The sequence below is a fragment of the Buteo buteo genome, chromosome 5 (genome assembly GCF_964188355.1).
Source record: "Buteo buteo chromosome 5, bButBut1.hap1.1, whole genome shotgun sequence".
Lineage (NCBI taxonomy): Eukaryota > Metazoa > Chordata > Aves > Accipitriformes > Accipitridae > Buteo > Buteo buteo.
Genome location: NC_134175.1, coordinates 53,765,256 through 53,788,108, shown reverse-complemented (window position 1 = coordinate 53,788,108; position 22,853 = coordinate 53,765,256). Strand labels below are relative to the sequence as shown.

Below are 22,853 nucleotides of genomic sequence, written 5' to 3'. Positions count from 1 at the left end.
TGCCTGGCACTGCACACCACGCACAAGTGGGCCTTAAAAATTGGTGTACAGGTGTTGTGCTTAGTTTCATACTGATGTGCTCCATTCCTCACCCACATACAGGTACTGCGTCTTTTACTTTGCTTGCTTTACTTTTTTTGAAAGTCTTCTGGCTAGAAGTCTGATGTGCACAAAGAGAAGAAAAGAGCCTGCTCTGTATCAGCAGCTTTGCAAAGCAACGCTGGGAACCCTTCACCGCTCCTTTTGAAGGCTGGAGCCTGGATCTCACTTCAGCCCCAGCTGGAGAGGGGTCTGCGGCACTCCTGAATTGCTGATATGGAAGAGGAGATGGTATTTTGACAAACCTGAAAGAGCCGATGGTAATTGTCACTGAATTCAGAATAGCAGTTGGGCAATGAAAGAACACAGGAGACAGTGCGCAAAATACTTCTGATGTTTAAAAACACTACACCGAGTTAAAAAGACCAGGTTTCATATTCTGTTGCAATGTAGTAACCTCAGATATTAAACTCAGTAAATATTTTACTATGTATTAATTTTACATTGCTTGCCTGTTTCTATGCTCTCAAAATGAAAAACAGAGAATAATGCTGAGGGACAGTCGACTTCTGGCTGTGTTCACCTACCTAAAAAAGACAACAGAAAAGTGTAGTGAGAAAACATTGTTGGTGAACACTTGTGCAAGATGCTTCGACTTCTCAGTTAAGGGACCTCCTCTGCATTCCTTTAAAATCAATGTTTTCCTTAACATTTGGACTTCTTTTGAATTTTCTTGCCCCTGGAAAGCCTCAGCACGGAAAGAGCCGGGTTGGACTAGCTCTTCTCCTGAAACCTCTCCCCAAATCCCGTTTTTAAAGAGCCCCGTAACCACGCGCCTTTCTGGAGGGGGCCAGACAGAAGCCGAACCTGGCCGGGGCGGGGGGGGGGGGGAGACGTTGTGGGGACGGGCCCCCCCCACCCCAAAGCCCTGCGGGGGAGCTCGGCACCCGCACCCCACCGCGCCCCGGCAGCTCAGGGGGGAGCCGGGGGGGGCCGTGCTGCCGGGGGGGTGCCCGCCGCCCGCCCCGCTCTGCCGAAAGAGGGCAATGTTGCCGTGCAGAAGCGGCGAGCGGCCGCGCCGGCTCGCCCCCCGCCGCCCCCCGCAGCCCCCCGCGGAGCCGAGCGGGCGGCGGCCGCCCCGCCGCCCCCGTCCCCGTCCCCCCCCGCCCCGTCCCGCAGCGGGTCCCGCCGGGCGCGGTGCCCCGGGAGCGCCGCCGCCTCCGCCGTCGGTTTCGCCGCCGAGCCCCCCCCCCCCCCGCCCGGGACCCGACTGTGGCAGCGGGTCCCCCCGGGCCGGCAGCGGCCCCTTCCCCGCGGCCGGAGGGACGGGGAGCTCGGGGGGGGGGGGGGGGGGAGAACAGGGAGCCCGCGGAACGGGGACCGCCGGCCCCCCAGCCGTAACGGCGGCGTTCGTGGTTCCCGGGGAAAAATACAGATTTTTGGAAGTGGGTGGGCCGGGTTCTCGCTTCTCCGAAGGGGAACCGAAAGGCTCCTCGGCCCCCGCAGGGGGAGCGGGGCGGCGGGGGCCAGGGGCAGCCCGGGGGGGCCGGGGGCCTCTCTCGGTTCCCACGTCGCTGTATTTGAGCGGGCGTGAAAGGTTTAAGGCGAGCGGAGCAGCCCAGGGACATCAATAAAAGCCGCGGGGGAAGCTGTGTCTGCTGTAGGGGGTTCCGGGAAAGCCTTATTTAACATGGGCTCAGCTTACCGTGGGCTCTGCTTTTCATTTCTCGAGTCAAAGCTCTTACACCAGCCATCTCATTTCTGCTGCCTCTCCAACATCTGTCAGTAGCTGTACCTGAGAAAGTCTGTTATTAAAAGAATAATAACTGTATTGCAGGTTCCTGAATCCAAGATTGTATTTTCTTTCTCAAATATTCATTAAAAATATAGATTGCATTTTATTGAAAGTGGCCTTTAATGAATAGTATTCTTGTTTGCGTACAAGAAGTAGCTTCCAGTGCAATTCAGTGACAGTAATTGTGGTCTGAATTGAGACTGCACAATAAGTGAGTGCAGCTAATGGCTATCCTGTGGATTGAGTGCTCCACTTTTGTCATTATCAGGCTACTTTTTAAAATGCAGAAATTAGTTAGGCCAGCAAAGAGTTAATTACGTTCCTGTGACAGGAAACCCTCAAAGCACATTAATTGTGAAGAATTCTTTGTCTTTAATGCAAAGCAGAAATTCGAAAGACCTTGGCAGATGATATCACAGAAGTGGTTACTCAGAGCATCGTTTAAGAGAAAGAAAAAAAAGCAGCAATGAGTAGATGAGGAAACCCTCCTAGTAAGTAAACTCCTATCACTACGGCGAGCTGGAATAATTTTGGAGGCATATACTCATTTCTCTCTTGCCGAAGGAAAAAATAGGCACCTAGATACAGGCTTTTTGACTCTGCTCATTTTCCAGTCTCACTTTTTCCTGGCATTTTTCACAGTTTCTAGCTCTCACGCCTTGGCAAAGGCACGTTAAAAAAAAAACAAAAAAAAAACCCCAAAAACCCTCACAAAACCAAAAAAACTCAACAAACTTCCAAACTACCAGAACAAGATGCTGCGGCTGCACTTGCGGTGAGACGCAGAGCGGTGCAGAAGGTTAAACATGCCGAGTGCCCATCTCCAGCCTGAATAAGTGCCCGCCCTTGGGCTGAGCTCTCAGCGAGGGTGCCACGCACCCACCTTTGCGCCTTTTGAGCGGGTGGCAGCCCCCGGCGCCCACCGGTGGCTCCAGCCCCGGAGGATGCTGACGGTGTGGGAGCAGCATCACCTCGGTGCTGGCAGCCAACAGCAGTGTCTCGAGGGGCATAGGGCACATGGAAGGGCCACATCGCCTTGCTGGGGAAGGGAATCCAGGCGAAAAACCCTAAAGAAGCTGTCTGAATGGGCTTCACACCAAGAGCAAATCAAGCCATCGAGTCCTGCGTGTTGGCATTGCCACGAGACCTGCGAGTAATTGTTGATTACTGGGCTGAGGAGGAGCAAAAATTATCAGCACAATCAGAGACGGTGTAATTAACTGCAGTATGGAAAAAATAAATTAAATAACACCGCTCTAATGATCAAACGCCACGCTGAGTTGGATGGGTTAATACGGCAGGTCACGTAGGTCCCTGCACGGGGAGTGCCGGCTGCCGCCGTGGCGCGGCTGGTGGCGGGGTGTCCGGCAGCCCATCGCTCAGCGCCGGCACGAGGTCCGGCAGCGCTGGGACGTCAGGGCAGAGGGTGGTGACACCCTCCGCTGCCGTCACGGGGAGAGGGGGCTGCTGGCTTGGGCGGCCGGCCAGCCTGGGTTTCGGGGAGCTGGGAGGAGAGCTGGGCCAGTCACTTGCCCGCTGCAATCGCTCTTCTGTAGCTATTTGCCAGCTAGGCTGGGCCTTTGGCTGAGGAAAAAAAAGGCTGTATCACAGGCTCTGCTTCATTTTTAAATACGCTGCTAATGCATTTATTGGTGGGACTGGGCCATGGAAGACCATGGTTGCAGGACCCTTCAAAACCTGGTAGTTAAATTGCAGGGGCCCTTGTTACACAAACTTCAGGTGGCGATGGCAAGGATCTAGTCGTAGACGAGACGCTTTCATTAATGAAGCGGCGAGCTGCAGCAGCACCCAAAAATTCAGTCCTGCCTATTTTAAAATTAAACAAGCTCAAATACGCAAAAAGCCCCAACCAGTCCTACAAAATAATTCAGCCCTAAAGGCAGCTTGAAAAAAAATAGAGGAATAGACAACAAAAACATATCGAGTAGCTTCCATTAAAAAAAAAAAAAGAGAACTGGATGTCCAGAGGTGGAGGGAGGAGCAGGATCAGCACACGGAGCCTCACCCCCCGCAGCCCCCATCCCACCGGAGCGCCGCACCGAGGCAGAGCATCAGGCAGGGTGGACCCCGGCGGTGTCCGGGCTGCAGGGCACGGGGACAGGGCAGTTCTTTCCAAAAAATACCATTGCCTCAGTGGCGGCAGGACTTCAGAGGACTTTCCCCCTTTTACTCACCGCTTCCTTGGCTTCAATCCTATAGCGTGGACATCAATAGAGCCCCGACCCTTGCAGGTTAAGAAAGTACCAGGGATTGGGGGTGAATCCTTAACTGGCTGAAAACCGAGTCAGCTGTGATCAATCTAGTGTGTTCCTCATTGTCAATAGCATTTAAGGGAAGATAAGAGGGCTGAAAAGTTGGATAAGAGTGTAAGACAATATTAGATTGTTACTTTCAGTTGTGGGTTAGCAGAACTTTTATTTTCATTAAAACAGCTAGTAGCCAGTTTCCGCTCAACGTTATTTTTTCTCAGTTGTTGCAAAGTTTCTCCCAGCTTATTTGCTAATTTAGCATAACAGTTTAACTAAGTCAGAATCAGCTAAATAATGTATCTTGCCAAATAGCTCAGGTTTTTCCCATTACAAATTATGGCCATTGCAAATTACAAATAAACCTCCTCCCATTCAAAGCAGGGAAGTTGACAATAATCACACTTATAAATACAAACTCTGTAGAAAGGGACAGATTGAGGACTGCTATACTTGGGGTTTATAGGGAAGAAAACAGGTTTAAGTGAAAAATTTTTTACATAAATGTTTTCCATTTGGATTTAGCAAATTGATTTTAATGCAAAGTATTAGTATTGGAAGCCAATATCGTCGAGTTAATGGTATGTACATTTCTAACAGGATAAGCTTCCCTAAAAGAAATATATGCTCCTTAAGAGTCAGGCAAGCCTCCGGATGCTGCCAGGAGCTGGCTGAGACGTGACTCTGCCACTCCCATCTCCCTGCCCTAACCCATCTTTGCAGGCAGCGGCGGCACCAGGGTGTTATTAGCTTACGCCGACAACCAGTTTTGTCTCTGGGCTTTCATCAGGATGGGAAGCACAGGAAATTTCAACTGTCACTCCTGTTCTCTATCAGAAGATAAAACACTGTTCCAGAGGAGGATACCAATCATCTTAACGTGTCAGCTTTTGGGCTTCTTTGAAGGTAAATTTATGCACTACCAATTGATCTCTGATGTTATTGAACTTGACAGTGAGTCAAAGAGATGTTGTGAAAGTTCAGTGTGGATGGTTCCTGTATGTTAAAATACACCGACATACATAAACACACGAGAATTTGATAAGACCTGTGGCTATCATTTACTCAAGGCCAATTCCTCAGCCACTGACACAAAGCTGGAAGTGGTATTGCAGGAGCTAGACTGGGAGCTCTAGCTTTGCTAACATCCAGCCTTTTTCAACAAAGCAACGATATGCATAATTAATTTTAAATTTTTAAGCCCCATTCAGGTAGAAAACCAAAATTCAGCTCAGCTTCATAGAAGGCGTCCTAGAGCCTTTTGCAGCATCGCTCATCACGCGAATGTTGCTGGTGGTGTCTGATGCCCCTGGACAGTTTTCCAGCAGAACTGCGCTAACCCGTGGTTCCCGTTGGAAACCGTGCAGAATCTAGTGTTAGGAGTTTGTGATGGCTAATGAGCCGTGGAAAATTATTGCGATTTTCGGAGTGAATTAGAAGCACAACACGAGCATTTGGTGCAGATCTAAAGCAGCTCTTCCTTCATCTCTGGGCAGAGACTCCTTGGACTGGGTGTGCAGCGGCCACCCAAAGCAGCTGCCCAAAACTGCGGGGGAAGCTGCTGGAGGCAGGAGATGAGCGGGCAGAAACCGTTCGATTTCCATGGTGTATAAGCTGACAATAAGAAGAAACAGCTGGCCCAAGACTAACCAGTCATGGGTGACCTGCCAGCACAAGAAAAGTGGGCACCATCCTCTGTGTGAGGTGCTTCCCTGTGTGGGATCTGTGGTGTTTAGGAGTCCAAATAATTCAAGAAGAAACTCTCCAAAGGTTATGGAAATGTACACTTTACACCAGCTAAAACCTTAGCTCTCCCTACTTACAGAGCTGAAGGGGGATAAATGGTTTGAAGATGTTATCAGAGTTCATCTCTAACCATCTCTCTTCACTAGAGGAGCCTCCAGTGGTCCGTTTTATCTACATCAGATGCTGCTCTGTCTGGTGAATGAAAGGGAGGGAGGTCTCACCACAAATTACACTAGTAATTCTTTTCCAGAACTAATTAACTTAAAAGGTACTGTACTGATTGCAGAAAAGGTGTTAACAGAAGCTTAAGAAGTTGAAAAACAAAATTAAACTGCATTTGAGAAAGGCTCTCTCTTTAATCTCAAGTTTGTGGTGTATGAAATACTCTAAATGGAGCGTATTGAAACAAATTATGAATTTCATTTTTTTATGTTTGAGAAGCCACTGTATCTGGGAGAGGAATGAGAAGGGACATCAACAGTTTTCATTTCCGCTTGCCACTTTGTTCTTTAATGAGAACATCAGACATAACTTGCACGCCTCCAGGGCCACACTTGGTGTAAATTGGCCCTCCCCACCATTCCGGGGGTCTGAGCTGTTGGAGCCCTCAGCGAGGCTGCCATGGGCCCGTGGGGCCGGAGCCCAGGGCTCGCCATGGGTGACCCCCTCCATTTCCAAAGGGAGAGGCAAAGGGATGGAGACAAAGTCCGTCCCCAAGAGCCGTGCCGATCCCCCCTCACTCGGATGCGGCGCAGCACTGCACTCGGGGGTGCCAACCGCTATGTGCCATTTTTTATACTTTGTTCGTATATTGTGCCATTTTTTATACTTTGTTCGTATATTGGAAGCACTAAATTGACAGATTTTTTATCCTCTAGAACATCAATGTCTTTAAACCATCCTCTTCTGTAACGACACACTGGACCAGAGTCAGCTTGCAGCTGTAGGTTGCCAGAAGTGATCTGAAAATTGTTAGTTTGTTAATTCCGCTACAAACGATAGCGTTCAGCTGGCAAAGAGCCTCTCCAAAGTCAGAGGTGAGGTTGCTCTGTGTGTGCGCGCTGGGGAAGGGGTTTTCATGCAGCTGGATGCTGCGGCCCCCGAACCCCGCGCGTCTGCTGGGCAGGGGCGAGCGCCGCGGTGCGGGGGGGCTGCCGGCGGGCAGGGGTCCCGGGGGTGACACGGGGCCGTGGTGCTGGGTGGCCCCGCAGGCAGGAGGTCTGCCCTCCCTCTGCCAACCCGCCGAGACCAGCTTCGCCCGCCTCTGTCCAGGGGAATGGGGGTTTTTAATGTTTGCCATGGATCTCCCTTCCCAGCTAACAGCTTGGTATTTTGAAAAAAAAGGTGCCAGTCTTTGAATATTATTTTCACATAGATTCCTTACAAATCATAAAATGAAACTTTTAAACCCGATTCCTTTAAATATGGTAGCACCCTATATTTCAAGCCGTCTTGGATGTTGCCGGTAATATTTCTCTCTTTCATCCTATTTTCCTGCACTGTCCCCGTTCTCCTTTTCCATCCATCCTGCTTTACCCTCTGACTGCAGTAATGTCTCTAAAGCTTTGCATTTACACCCACATAGGTCCAACGTCGCTCTGATTTACACCCAGGGCGGGAAGAAAACCAGGCCCTTTGAGCCAAGCGCCGGCATTTTCTGCCGGGAAGCGCCGGCAGCCCCGGGCGTGCGCCGGGCAGTTGGTGGTTTGGGATGGGCAGGAGAAGCCGGGCAGGGTCTCCCCGGCTTGGGGGTTGTGCAGGGGGGCTGACCCCAGCTTTCTCCCCTGCGTCAGCCACAGCTTCTCGTGAGCTTTCCCGACGGAGGAGGAAGATGCATTATATTTTAATATCTAGAGACTAAAATTAGTTTATATTTTAGCAAGTTAGCACTTCTTAGCCGTCGATTTACTCTCGAAGCTGCAAAATCCGCGAGCTCGCAATTAATCACGCGCTGGCCACTTTCTTTCAGAACCGTGCGCTTGAGCTGTCTGGATCATAATAGGGGCAAACTGCAATTTGTGCGGCCAGAAATTACAGCCTGTGTTCAGCTCTGTCATAACGTAGTTCCTCATCTGCTCATTGTTCTTAATGCGAAAAAAGAGTGTATTTTCTCATTTATTTATGGAAATAAATTTAGTATGGATTTATTTAGGGAAACCGCGAACAGGTTATCTGCTCAGAAGCAAAGGGCTTGCCAGGCCGTCTGTGGGACAAAGGGGTTTAGGACATGAACGCGGTGGGAGGAGCGGAGCGGCGGACCATCCCTCGCCCCTGGCCCGAGACGGTGCTGCTGCCGTTTGGGCACATCTGGGCAAAGCCTGTTCATTCTTGTACGAAGCCGGGACAGGTTCCTAATGAGACATTAATAGGTGGCAAAGAAGGCTGTGCATAAACATGTGTTTGTTCAAACATCGTGGACCATATACTTATGAGGGACTGTTTACTAATAAATCAAAAGTAAATTATTGTTTTCTGCTGACATTGAGTAACCTCTGCCAAAAAATTAACCTGTAAACTGTTTGACATCACGGAGTAATATATCAAAATGCTGCCAGCATACTGATCCCTCACTATGCTGCTGCAACAAATCAATTAGGCTACCAATTCTGTTCATTAGAATTCATTTAAATCTCAATTAAAAAGTTAATTAAAAGTAAGAGTGAGAAGGAAATCATGTCTAACATTCTTATTAAACTCAAATCACCAAATTAATTTTAAATCCAAATCAACAATTTAGAAGTGGAGATATAAGGAAAAAGGAAAAAACCCAGTACAGTCTGGTCTCCTGTGGGGAGAGGGAAGGAGGTTGCGCTTTAGTACCCCCAAAGAGAACGATTTTCTGGACCATAACGCTGATCAGAGCCTTGTGCCTTGCAGTTCCATCCTATTTTATTTTAAAATATAGTATGTCTGATTTCTCAGAGAAATTTGTCTTTGTCAAACTGAGCCTTCAGCAACCCCGTGAGTTCAAACAAATCCTGCTCCCACTCTTTTCTCGTTAACTCGCTCCAAACTTCATAGGTTGTTTTTTCCTTCCCTCCTGTGTTACAGAAGACTTTTTTCTGAAAAAAAGGAAGCGGGCCACCTTCTTTGGGACTAAATTCCCGCTGCGCTGCCCACAACCCCTCTGTCCCAGGGGGGCTGGGGGGCTCTGCCCGGGGGAGGAGGGGGCTTTCCCCCAGCCCTGCACACCAGGCATCTCCCCCTCTCCTCTGGCGTCGGGGGCAGAGGGAGACGGGTCCAAAACGCGTCTCGCTCTAACTGAGGTGCGATGATGACCTGCGACTTCTAAGAGATTGTTTTTAATTAGGACACAGAGCTTTCCTTCCCGGCTGGAAGCAACGTAGTGATTTCTTTTGTTTTCTTAAGGTCCAAAAATAGAGCCCCTTTGGTCGTGAGCATCCTCCTGACAAGCTACAAAAGCCTCAGACTAATTTCATATGCAGTTCTTGGCACCGAGGTCTGGGTGGAGGTGGGCAGGGTCCACCCAGCCTTTCAGTCTCATTAATCATTTGGCTTTCCCTGGCTGCTTGCAGCATCTTCTGGAGGAACCCTTCTCTTTATTCATTCAGACAACCCTTTGGATTAAACAGAGCCAGCTAAATGTCAAACCAAATCTGAGTCTTGATGCAGATAATCATTTCAATAATATTTCTCCATTTGTGCCCAAACACCAAGGGAATAAAGCTTTTCTGCTGTCAGGTAGTGTAAGACTGCAGTTGGTGTAAATGCTTGACATTGAGCCAGATGGCTTAGCCGTGCCGCAAACATATGTTCAACAAGCAGGCTTGCACACATTGGAATTTTATTATTTTGAACTGGTGAGGCATGCATATTTATTTACTTGACCCCCCTTTGGTGTCACTTTGGTATTAAAACAATCAGTTATAGAGCGTCTCCGAGCAGCGGGGCAGCCCAGGTTTATCAACTCCTTGTCAGGCTCCCATCAGCGCCCAGCGCTGGCCGGACTCGCGCCTCTGGAGGGGGGGAAGGTTCCCGGACCGCTCCACGGCATGGAGGAGTTCCCCTTCCCCAGACAAGTGTTTACTCTGCAATTATACCAATAATTTTCCCACTTTTTAAAAGCCGGGATCTCTCGACAGGTGATATATTATGCTCTGTCAAGTGCATCCCAAACATCTTGCTGAGATCACCAAATTAGAAAAAATATCAGCGCAAAGGGGAAAAAAATGAACAAGATAAAAAATTAAAATCTTTGGATGGGAGCAGCGGCAGTCAAACACAGAGCTGAGCAAAAGCAGGTCAGGCTGATATTAAATAGCTGGACATAAATCTAAGTAATTTCACAAAACAGCACCAGAATGACCTGGGACCCGCTCCAGAACTCATTAAAAGCTGTAGGAAGCTCTGTCCTGCCTTACATGTGCTCTGGATTGGGCTTGTGTTATATTTTTGGGTCCCAATCCTGGAGCTACGCGGAGCAGAACAGTGCTTTACGACCAAGGCTGCTCTAATGCAATGGCAGGTGCGTTTATTCCTTTTGTAGAGAAGTACCGCTATGCAAATAGTGTAGCCTCAAATAGTTGTAAAACCAGTATACGAACTCAAAATATTTTAAGATCTTGCCTTTGTGTCATTAGCCATATTGCAGCCTGGGTGGGCTCATTTAGCTCTTGCCTCTGCTCGTTCCCGTCCCCCCCGGGATGCCTCCCCTCGCCCCTGTGAGCGGGTGATGGGGTTGGGTTTGCTGACCCGCGTGCAGCGGTAACGTCGTTAATGACCCTCATTGTGGTCCTCGCAGTGGGTTGGGAGGGCTCAGGGATGCTTGGCAAAGGCTGAGCAAACCCTCGCTGAAGGTAGTGAGTACCTTCCCGCTGATCCCAGGGGCTCTGGAGCCCACCTTGCCGGAGATGAGGCCCATAAGTAGTGGTGCTTGGTTTGCCTCTCACAGGCTGGATTTAAAAATGCAGCGTGTCATTGATATTTGAGACCATTTTCGTACCATAAATGCTAAGCCACTGTTAAAATAATTCTAGTCCATGTGAGAATGCAAACAATCCACCTATCGCAAAGAGCGGCAGGCACGGTCAGCAAAGCCCCAGCCGGGGCTGCGGATGGACGCCCTCGCGCAGCAGTGATCCCAAAACGCACGAGCAGATAATTAGTCCTTGGGAATACGTCACGATTCCCATGGAAAGCTGTGAAACTTGCCAACAGACTCATCAGGTGGATGTCCGGGACAGGGTTTGCCGGCCGTACGGGCGATGGGCTGCACCGGCATCCTCGCCTCCGTGCCCGAGCGGAGCGGGCAGCGTGGGCTGCCCTCACCCTGCCCGCCCTGCCAGCGCTGCCGCATTCCCACTGGGACCTCCCCACCCAGGGGAGATTTTCCATCCACGCTGCTGACGTGTCCGGTGCGGTGATGGCTCCTGCCCGGGTGCCATCTTCAGCTCTAGAGAGTTAGACATAAAATAATTTAAACCAGTAGCCTGTCCTTGCCGTTGGGCGCTCAGTGAAAAATTGGAGAAAAAAACTTGCCGTGACTGCAATCGGGGCAGGTCAAGTGCGAGAGCAGACGTGATAACGGGTGCAGCCCGCGCTCTTTCGCGAGTGCCATCGCCGCCGCCGCGCTCCGGCTTTCCGCAGCCGTGCTCATTGTTGTCTGGGGCTGGGTTTGTGTTATTTCAGCTTCAGGGGGCAAGGACCGCCAATTATTTTTGTCCGTAAAGTGCCATGCACATCTGGGATGCTCTTTAAATAGTGCTAATAATAATGTTGTAGCTCCTGACAAAGCTTTTGCCCGTTCCACAGTCCTCGAGCGTGCTGCAGCAAATTGCTAAGCAACACCGATTTCCCCACTTGTTTGCAATTGTGTGGTGCATTACCGGGGCTCCCGGCGGCCCTTCGCCCCGAGGGGCAGCCCGCTGCTCGCCGCTGCGCTGCGCCCGAGGCTGGGGTTGTGCCGAACACGCTCGGCCGAAGCACGCACGGACCCCGGTGCACTGGGATCGAGCGGCTGCTGCTCCGGGCGCTGCAAAGCACCAGGCGGTCGGGTAGTAGCGACCGGGGGCCCCAACACCAAACTGAGAGCTGGGTGCCAGCCTCGCGGTGTTCACTCAAGAGCAACGATGTTTTTAAAGCAGTGGTCTTTGTGTTTCTGCTCCATGCCTTCAGGGTTCGTGCTTTCCTCTTTTCCACTGTACAACCAGTTCATTTATTTATTTACTTTCAGGAAGGATGGAGAAGGATGCCGTGGCTCTTGCGGTAAAACCACAAAGTCTGGCCATGCCCCCGCGCCCACCGTGGCACGCACCGGCTTCGCTGCGCCTTGGGCACCACGGTGATGTATTGCCTGCGCCCACAGGAACCAATGGTGTGATCCTGAATTACACTGGCTGGATTATAGATTTGTTGCATATGAAATAGGATTATCCTTAATATGAGATAAAATTCTTTTCTTCCCAATTTCTAAATCTTTGGAGGGACTAAAGGGCACATACAAATGGGCACGGTGACTAAATGAGATATGCCACGCCGCGATAGCAGAGACAGATGTGTCATGTTTAGATGCGGTTGTGTTTCCAGAAGTACTCATTTCGAGCTAATCAGCGCTGCTAAACAGTCATTTTGATTTATATCTGTTGATAAATCATTCTTCCTTAGCAATAGCCGGCTGGGATTGAGTCGGGAGGAGTCGGTGCCTCCTCGAAGCGCAGGGCAAGCCGGGAGGACGCTCCGGCAGCCGGGTCCGGGGGACTTTGGCAGGCACCCCGGGAAATCGCCGGGGCTTCCCTGCAAACGTCACGTACGTTCAACAGCAACAAGAAGCTTCACCGGTGTTTTGGCGTGGCTGCTATTACCAGAGTTTTGGGTTGGTTTGTTTACCTTGCAGTCGGTGCTCTCTGGGTGCAAAGCCGTAAGGTTTGGGGCAGCCTGAAAATTCCTGGCGGCTGAGCCGGTGCGCGGGCACTGCCGGCTGCAGCCGGGCACCACGCATCCCTGCTGGGCAGAGGTGCCGGGCGCGGATCCTGGGGCATCGCACCCACTGGCCGCCCCTCCATTTACCTCGGGAGCGACTACATAAAAAGCAGAAGAAAATTGGTAGAGGGAGAGATTGCTCATGAATTTTCCTATTTGTTTTGCTGGGTTTTGAATTACTTTCCTCCACTGAACAAACCCACCCATCCGCATTTGCATAGTGTGAGCCGATGACGGGAATATTTAAAATAAAAGGCCCGAGCAGCCCTGCTACAGTACCAGGGATTCTGTTGAATGTGTGAGAACAAAGTGTTGCTTCTCGTCCATGTATCTTCAAGTGAACCGTTTCCAGATCCATTTAAACCTAACAGCTATTTGACCAAGAATTTGTGTTGCATTAAATCCTAAATATATTTATTTTCCATTTCCCTGAATTCCCATCCTTTCAGCGGAAAGCTAGTGGGTGTTTGTCTTTCATATTTATACACTGTCATTACAAAGTATCAGAGCATAACTTTGGAAAAATAGCTCTGCCACGGAAATCTCGTCTGCAATTACGAATGCAGCTCTTGGAGAGTCTCTTCAAAATCCTCAGATGAGAAGTGCGAGATAGAACTATAGCATTTATTGCCATGTCTGTAACGGGATGCTGAGCTGGCTGGATGCCATGGTGCTCCGTGGGAGCTGGGTGACCGGAGCCAGGAGGAGGGTGATGGGCTCCCTACGGACCCTGAAAGGGCTCGGGCGGACCCCTGCTGGCTGCCGCCGGCCTGGGGTGTGTGCAAGCAGCATGCAAATTTTATGGCAAATTTTCTACGTGAACCTACATGAGGCCACACGGCTGATGCAGCCGGCGATGGCCTCTCCTCCTGGCGGAGAGCCGCGCTCCCGCCGGGCCGGCAGAACGGGAGCAGCCAGGGCACCCGGCGGGTCGCTTTTGGGAACGGAGGAGCGGCTGCCCTCCTGGGCGCAATCCTGCTAGAAAACACAGAGTAAATCGCACCTGCCAGTGATTTCCTTCAAAAAAAAATGAAATGGAACTGGAGTTGACTTAGGATATAGATCTCTATCCTCTCAGTCATTTTTGTGCTATTTTTTCATAAACTTGGCTGCTTCTCGTTTGCCCTCTAATAATTCTCTGAAGGCTCATTTCCCCTGTATAACTCTGTGTAAACACAAAGTTGAGGAAAGGGTATTTAGACTCATCCTTCAGGAATGCTGTTTTTGAGAAAATGCTTGTTTACCTACGTCAGTAATTTTCAAAAATATAATGTGCATTTGAAGATCAAAGATAATCATGTGTGAAAACTCCAGCATTTCGATCAGGTCGAAACTCCTGCAGAATTGCATTTTCACCACCGCTCCATGCAGGCTTGCCTTATATCATGAAAACAATGAAAAGGCAAGCGATCCGCCAGCTCTAACAATAGGAGGATTAATACCGAACACCTCCGATGGCTGATGGCGTGGGTCCTTTATGACATTATTCTTCATGAGTGAGGAGGGACCTGATAATTCATGTTATTAGGTCTTCCCTCATGAGTAAAGATAAATGTCATCAAAGGTAGGAGCCATTATGTATTCTATACAATGCAAGTTACCTCGCTACAATTTTTTCTCAGTGTATTTTCTTATTGTTTTATGTATGCAAGGGACAAAATATTTGTAAAAGCTCATAAAAATTATTTTTTAATGTATTTTTTAAGACTACAAAAGAATAAGTCATCAATGACATGCTCAGCACACATCACATTCTCCTTTTTCCCCAGTTTGCAGAAATGGACAAGCCTGGGGAGAAAATCACAGCTCTGGTTCCCCGAGTACCAGAAATGCACGAAGTCGGGTGTAACTGGGGAGCCGGTAGCGAGGCAGAAGGTGACACCCCGATCCCCCGGCCAGTGGCCAGGCTGGGCCAGAGCTGTGCCAGCGGGTCCCACTGCACATCCCCACTGCCCCTGGCACCCTCCGAGGAGTTCAGTTCTGCCCAGCACCCAGATTTTGAGTTTTCAAGAAACCCGTCCCAACTGGGTCAATAAAGGCACTGCTGAACTCTGCTGGTGATTGTATACAGCACCAGTGGCTACAGGCACGCCATCGGATGAGAATTGGGCTTCCCATTGAAAAAAGTAACAGCAGTGACAAAATCCCTTTTTAAAAATTTCAGTAAAGCAAAGAGATTAAAAACCTGTCTGGTAGAGAGTCCAAAACCTGCAGAGCCCAAGAAGATCTCTAAAACTCACCCTTTGAAAAATCTTAGGAAATTTTCCTGAGTGGCTGATTCATACAAGCTGATACCAAATAACCAGACAACCCTGAGCTGGTCTTGACAGGGCCACTTTAATTTTACCTACGTGAATGTGTGTGTGTTTGTATAAAGTAACTTATTCCATGGCATAACACTGAGGAAGCTGTTGGGGTGTCACGGACATCGGCGACGTTGGGGATTTACAGACAGTTGTGCGGTGCGGGTCCCAGCTGCCTGCCTGGCGCGACTGTGGGCCCTTGCGCTCCTGTTGGCACGGCACGGCACGGCACGGCACAACCCTTAAAGTAGGACAGCAAAACAGCCAGGAGACCATGTTGTGTTATTTTAATTTATAAATAGAATGAAAAATGAGGGGACTGTGTTAGCGTTTCCAAGGGCAAGATCCGGGGTGCCCGCGCCACGGGGCTGTGCTCGCATGGACCTCGCGGGGGGTTGAGGATGCCTTGGCTCTTTGTCTGTAAACTGTTCGCTCTGCATTATTTATCTGCACTGGGTTTTTCTGGGCTCCGGTCTGCCGGCACCACCAGCGTGGCAGGGTGGGAGCCCAGGACCCCCCCAGACTCCGTCCGGCTGCTATCGCCAAGCTGGGGGTGTTTCAGCGAAGCGCTAGTGAAGGCATTTGAAGTGTGAGTGCCACGCTCGAGGCGGTGGGGCCGGACACCGAGAGCAGATGGCCGTCCCGGTTGGAGCGCCCGGCTGCACCACTGCTGCTGGTTTATCCTTCTGCGGCTTTCCAGCCTGGGGGAGCCTGGGGCTGCTCGCACGCCCTTGTCCCTGGCAGAGCACCGTGGCTGCGGCACCATACCGGGACCCTGTACGCGTTGTTTCTGTGGGCTCGGAGATGACCTGCAGCATCACGGTGGTGGGACATTTCCTAAATCCTGCGGCTGGAGGCGATTCATCAGGCGAGGCAGGAAAGGATCCGTGCCCACGCCTTCAGCAAACAGGAATATGCACGTACACACAAGGGCAATTACTTTGTGCGAATGTGACAAGAGAAAATTGAATGTAAAGTCTGCTGTAAACAGCCAATAAATCTTGCTTTCTGTGCTCAGTTGAGGAGGAGCCCAGGTGTTTGTAAGTCCCCGTGTAGGTAGCGGGAGCGCAGCTCCGCACGTGGTGAAAGGGGACGGAGCGGGGACTGGAGCTCCCTGCGCCCCGAGCGCATTCACGTGCATCGCCCACCCCTCGGGTTGCCGGCCTCGGGGCGCCCGTCACTCCCGTATCCCTGGGTGCTCAGTCAGAGGAAGAAAACCCTGGAGACGCTCCCGGCACCAGCCCACGGCTCCCTGCCAATGTGAGCGATGCCCAGATGGCTCTGCAGAAACCCAGCTTGCTCCCCAAAGGCTCTGTGTGGCGACCGAAGGGGGATGAGGAGGATGCCCAGAGGGGCCGCAGTGATGCTCGTGCACTGGTAGGTGCCCACCCTCACGTCAGGGCTGCTGGGTTTCCCCAGGGGCATGCCCTGCAGCCAGGAGAAGATGCGACGTGTGGTCCGCTCCCCCTCCCCTTCTGCCCCGGGCACGGCCCCCGCAGACCATCGCGCGCCCACGGACCATCCCGGTTCTGTTTGCCCCCCCCGGCATTTTGCCCCAAAGCCCCGGCAGTGCAAGCGCTCCATCCCATGCCAAGCTGCCCTTGTCTGTTGGGGCTGCGGAGGACACCTATGGACCCCGGAGCCGCCTTGGGGCTCACCTTCCCTGTGTCCCGCAGCCCCGCAACAGGCATCGGGGTGTGGAGAGGGCGATGCCCTCCCAGGAGCCGGGCTCGGGGCGTTTGGGGGCCCTGGAGGTGGCACGTCCCCCCCACTGTCGCACCCTGGGGCACCCATCCCCAGGCGAGGGTGGGAGCAGGGACGGGGCCGGACAGAGCCGTACCCAGAGCTGGGGAGGAAAGTTTGTAAAGAAAGTACTGAACACAGACTTCCCGGGGTATCAGAAGGAAAATTTATGCATCGCCTTTGAGTTCAACTTCTCCATTAAAGCTTTTTCCCTATAATCTAGGGAGTTCTTATCTTGGTGACTTATGATGTTATGGAGGGGCTCATGCATGGAAAATGTCAATAGAAATAGTAACTCTAGAAGGGAAGGGCCTCCTAATTAGTCCCCATTTAGATTTTATGATGGCTTTGAGATCTGCTCATCCTGACAGTGCGCACTCTGGTTACATATTGTTCTAGCCTGAGGGAACCATAGGAAAATCCAGATTTATTGTACCTATCATACCAGCATATTTCATTTGCCATTATGAGCAGCCATCTCGCAATGATGCAGGAGTATTTATTACAGATTAAATTGTAGGACCTGGATGGTTTAGTGAGGTTCTTGAGGTATCATTTATGTCATTAACTGGCTCATTATCAGATCTGCAAATCTCAATTCCTTTTTTTGTGCCTTCTGTTTAAGAGCGGGGACCTGGGCTGGGGCTCTGGCAGGCTGCGGGTCCCGGGGCGTGCATGCACGCCTGCACGCGTGGGCGTGCATGCACACGCGTGTGCGTGTACGCATGTGTCCGTGTGCGTGGCGCCGGGGGCACGGGGGAAGCGCAGCCCCTGCCTCCTGCCTTAGGGAGAACGGGCGCTGGGAGCCGGGGTCGGGCTGCTCCGGCTCCCCGGGGACCGTCGATGGCAACGCTTTAATAACCGGCTACGCACGTGCGTGAAAACGGGGCACAAACCTGCCTTGAGCGAGGGTGGTGTTTCACCCCGTCCTCTCCCATATGTTTCTGTGCCAGTTCCTCTCCATTAAACCGCAACTTAGAAAGGAAAAGCTGAGAAAGGCAGTGGTAGGAGAGGAGGTAATTTAACTCTAATTATTTAACAAGTCTATTCCAGGCGTAAGCTTATTACCAGTGGCGAAAGAATACGCTGGATTTTTTTTTTCTCTCTCTCTCTTTTATGCTTTATCTCTACTTGGAGAATTATTTGAAGAGGTTTAATCCAGCCTTGATTGTTGTTGTTAATGGGAAAGGAGAATAGGTTATTCTTACATGTGCTCAGCTGCTCGGCTCTCCAGAAAAGTCACGGAGAGAAAGGAGCTTTCAGACACTGCCTCTGCTCTTCGATTTAGTGATATTATTTGAATTTATTGTTCGATTCGACTCACGTGTCCTTCCTTGTTGGTATTTGCCCTATTTACTCTCCTATATTGCTTTTTCATAAAACCAGGGAATGGCATTTAAGTTGTTGTGTTCTTTGGTATTAAAAGGCACTCCGTACAAGCCCAGGAGCACATCCCGGATTGCGGGGTTCAGGGCACAGACTGCGGCAGAAGGTGCCCCACTGTTTGGTCGCTGAGATTAATTAATTCAGGTGATGGCTAATATTTGAGGCGAAACTAAAGCGTGGGAAGTCGGCAATAATGCATCAAAAATACAATCTCTTCTCTCCCCTCACTTTGCAAGCCAAAGGCAGTGAAAAGACTTCTGAAGGTGTTTAGATTGGTTGATTGCACCCGAGAGTTATTTTGGTAAAAGTAATAATTTGGGGGCTCTAAACTCATGGCATTAAGAGGATAAATACAGGCAACCACCTCCCCAAGGCCGCTTACCGCAGGGGGGAGTTCACCGGGGCATTTCTGACGGCTTCGTTGCTGCGTGGGTGCCTGTACGGCATCGCCGCAAAGGGAGCAACTTCAGCGCGATGCTCTGGCGCGAGGAGGGGACCACTCGGGGAAGGGAGATGACGGGGAAATTCGAGCCCAATAAAGGTCCTGCTGGGATGTCTCCGAAACAGATGATCGGCACCCAAACATTTTCTGACCGAGACTGAAAACAAAGCAAGCTGCCACGCAGACACCTCGCGTTAGACTTGTTGCTCGCAGCCCAGAGCTAATAAAGTGGTGCCGAAAGGTCGGCGCAGAGAGTCTCGCCCCCTTCCACCAGCCAGGTCACTGGGGGGCTTCCCCACAGCTTCGTCCTTATTACGCTGATCGGGGAGATCTTGCCCCAAGGATGCCTTAAACATTCCCCTGTAAAAATATGTACACAGTTTAACCTCCAAAGTCTGTAATACATTTTGGAGATCTGTAAAAATTAACGGTTCGGAGTTTTTGGTGTGGTGCTACTAATTTTATTTAACATTTTGTACATATCTCTTAACAGAGCTGTCTGCTCCAGAGTTAAAATGTGCAAACCAGGTTGAAAATAAAAGGCGTGAGAGTATTTAGACTGGACTTTTTCCCAGAAAAGGATGAGAATCCCCTAAGCATTAAAAAATGTTTAAATGAGATGCTTCTCTCTGTAACTTATAAATGGCCCTTTCCTCTTTATTTAATTTATTTTGCATTTTTCTTTATCAATCTAAAAAAAGGGACATTTATAAACTTAAAGGAGAAGAATTTTTGGATATTTATCTCAAATCAGCCTTCTAATATCTGCCTTCAGTGTTCACACTCGCTAAGGAAATCTTAAATGAGAATGTAAATAAAAGTGGCAATGTGTGTGTCTTGTTTTAAAGAATATTTTCTGTTCTGAGCAGCTGCAGTGCCATTACGTAATTTAGATATTTTTGTGTGCTTTAAAACTACAACTGCATCAGTGAGGAAAGCATCTGTAAATAGAAATGGATATTGTTTAGCTATTCCCTCAGTGGGTATTTTAAAATGAAAATGGATTCTAATTATTAAAAAAAATAATAAAATCCCTTTACCTGAGTTGATAGCCAATTACTGAGAACTTAGTGCTAAATGAGTCGTCTCTCCCAGCATGTATACTATAGGTACCCTTGAATAAATACAAATCTGCAATGCTATAAATAGGGTCCTTGAAATAAAAGTCTTATCTGAGCCTGCTTTGTAATGCTGCTCTCGCCAAGCTCAGTCTTTGCAGTATAATCTTAATATTGAGCTTGCTCGTTAATCTCCATTCCTTTTTTAGGTTAGTCTAGACTGTTCTGGTAGCGGTGGTGCTAGCTGGGTTGCCGTAGGAACAAGGAATTCAAGTAAATATGCTCACGGAGAAGAAATGTCTACTAATTAAATGTGAATAGCATTGATAAGGTGCCAGATCTGGTAAAATGTAGACCATAATGTCCTTCGATGTCATTCATTACAAAATACATATATATATATATATATATAAAATATATATATATATATGAGAGGTTTGCAAGACTTATATAGGATGCATATACTTCTTTGTGGGGAGAATTACATATGTTGAAGACGGCAGCAACATTTTTATATGGAAGTGGCGCTTTATATGGTTTTGTTCCTTTTGAGGCTATAAATTCTGTAATCTTAGGCGTATATCCTTTTATTGCATTTACATGGCAGATAAAGACATTTGGTTCACTGCTGCGAGTGCTGGAAGCCCTGATTAATCCCTCACCAGCACCTAGCCCGGTTTTCACTGCCGGGATACGGTTTTTCTCATCGTTCTACGAAAAGGGACCCTGCACCCGTGGGGTGCTGCTGCCCCGGCGGGGGGGGTCCCACTCTGCCGGGCGGATGCGCGCCCCATCGCATCGCCCGGGCTGCCCTGGGGGGACCCATGCGGCTGGTCCTGCCGCCTCTTTTGGGGTGTCCCGGTGAGCGGCTCCGGTGCCCTGGGGTGCTACAGCCCAGCAGGTACGACGGGAGCCGGCGGGGCGCGGGAGGCCACAGCAGCATTCCGGTATTGTGGCGGCTGTGGTTGTCTTCCAGTTGCCAGCAAAAATGGAAGAAGAATTGCACGCCGGGTGGCTGGTTTGACAGCAGCTCCATCCCGAGCCTGCCCCCCCCGGCCATTGCCCTGACTGGGCACAGCCCCCCCGGACTCTGCGGTCGCCCCCGCGATGGGGACGTGGCCAGGACACGGGCACGGCTTCGGGACCGGGATGCTGCCTGCCAGGCGTACCACGGGGCTCAGTCCTACACGAGCCCAGCCTGGAGCTCCTGTCCTTGCTTATTTATCCCTGGACCGGCAATTTTTGTTCTGATTCTGTGTTTCAGCTCGGCCCCCCTCCACAGGACTTGGTGCCTCGGTTTACCCTGGGTACAAATGGGATAATAAAACTTCTGATCTCCCTGACTCCTCTTTGTTTGCTACTTAGCTGATTCCCTTTTTTTTCCAGGCAAGGACTATTTAATACTGCATACATAAATCAAACCCAGCTAGAGCTCCAGTAGGTACTGGGGCTGTTAGGCGTGCCTAGCAAAGCTGGCTGATCAGGGATCCTACCAAAATCCGAAATTTTCCAGCTATCTAATTCTAAAAACAAATGAACTGCAAACATCGCTAAATACACTAATGTTACAGACAGGGAAACTGAGGCATAGAAAGAAGATGCAGATTTTATTTCAAAGCCTCTAATATTGGAAAGTTGGCTTCATTAGCTTATGCTTCCCAAAATACCAGGGAAATGGCTGGGTTTGCTGAGCACATTAATTACGTGCAAGGGCAAAAACGGGGTTTGCTTTTTTGCGTGTATCACCCACCCCCCAGCTCTTCCGCAGCACACAAACATCCCCTGGCTCTTTCGGTTGCCTTCACAGAGCCAAGGACTCGGGGTCAAGATGCTAAGAGAGCATACGTAAAATGAGAGTTGATCATCAAAACTCTTATAGCAACACTTCGGACCATCATTGTGCCCTGAAAATGATATGTGCAAAGGTTTCCTGTAAAGAACAATGTTTTTACTAAATCTCTGTGTGCAGAGGATATTCTACCCACCGGACAGCAGCTTCTCAGTGGAGCAGAAGGAAAGTATTCTTCATCTGCATAAACACGTAGGCTCTGAGAGTGCACTAATTTCATTCTCATTTTTAATTACAGTTCAAGGACTAAATTCATCTCAGTCATGCTCATGCTTAGGTGAGATAAATCCAATGAGGGTCCCACAGCTTTACAGCAGTGGAGTAGGAACAGGATTTTGCCTAATTTCCTGATGCCCCCTCTTCCCCATGCTTGCTGGCTGCTTTTACGCTTAGTTTTGGCGGGTTTTTGTCACCCTTGCCTTGGCTTTCACACTTAGCCGTCTCCCCGAAGGGAACAAGGGTCAGAGCAGAGCTTCCCTGGCCTGAATGGTTCCAGGTTCTCTGCTGGCTTTCCTTGAATTTTGTGATCTTCTGTCCATCTCCTGGTGTCATCGCTTCGGTTCCTCCCGCCCGAGTGTGGTAGAAACCAAAAATGCCATCCTTCCCCTCCGTGCCTGGCGATGCCCTGTGCCGAGAACCAGCGGTGCTCCTGGGCAGGCAGAGTGGGGTGATGCTGGGACCGCCTGGGACCCCCAGCCTCCCCACGACCACCCCGCTCCTGCCCCGGGGGAACACTCCCCACACCCCATTTTTTGCCCACGGGCTCATCCCCATGTTCACCCACCGGCTGTCCAAACCAAGACGGGGGCTTATCTGGGGACCGGTGCTTAACACCTGTAAGTAGTCACAGGATCAGGCCACCAGCTTTCCAACCTTTCGCAGCCATGGTCCTCACCCCCCTTGCCCCCCCCCAGGCCCAGCCTGCCCCCTCAGCGCCCCGTGGGCGCAGACACCGGTGGGCATCAGGAAGCCGCAGCATCTTTGCCATTAATGGTGCCCGGCCCCGCTGTCGGCACGTGGCACGAGATGCAGATGATAGCCGGCAGATCGCTACTCTGATGGAAAAGTGTCTGGAAGAAAGACAAGCTGATCTTAGTGCCCCCGACCATTTACAATTTATATGTCCTTGTCAGATAGGGAGTTTGATGACTCTAATGTCATGTTTGTCCTTCACCCTGAGAAAATCTCCTTTTAAAGATCACCAGCCCATCTCTATTGACAGTAACTGTGCAGGTCACGGTATTAACATGTGTTGGATTTTTCCAAAATGCTGATCTTTTTTAATC

General features: G+C 50.1%; 1 protein-coding gene across 1 annotated transcript in view; it reads right to left on the bottom strand.

Moving 5' to 3' along the window:
* Positions 1-434: 434 nt before the first annotated feature.
* Positions 435-22,853, bottom strand: part of GPD2 (glycerol-3-phosphate dehydrogenase 2) — a 142,092-nt gene continuing 119,673 nt past the window's right edge. The window contains exons 17-18 of the mRNA XM_075029110.1: positions 1,745-1,844; positions 435-626 (exon numbers count right to left, since the gene is read on the bottom strand). Coding sequence (XP_074885211.1) covers positions 619-626; positions 1,745-1,844 — 108 coding nt within the window. The 3' untranslated portion in view covers positions 435-618. The remainder of the gene's footprint in view (positions 627-1,744; positions 1,845-22,853) is intronic.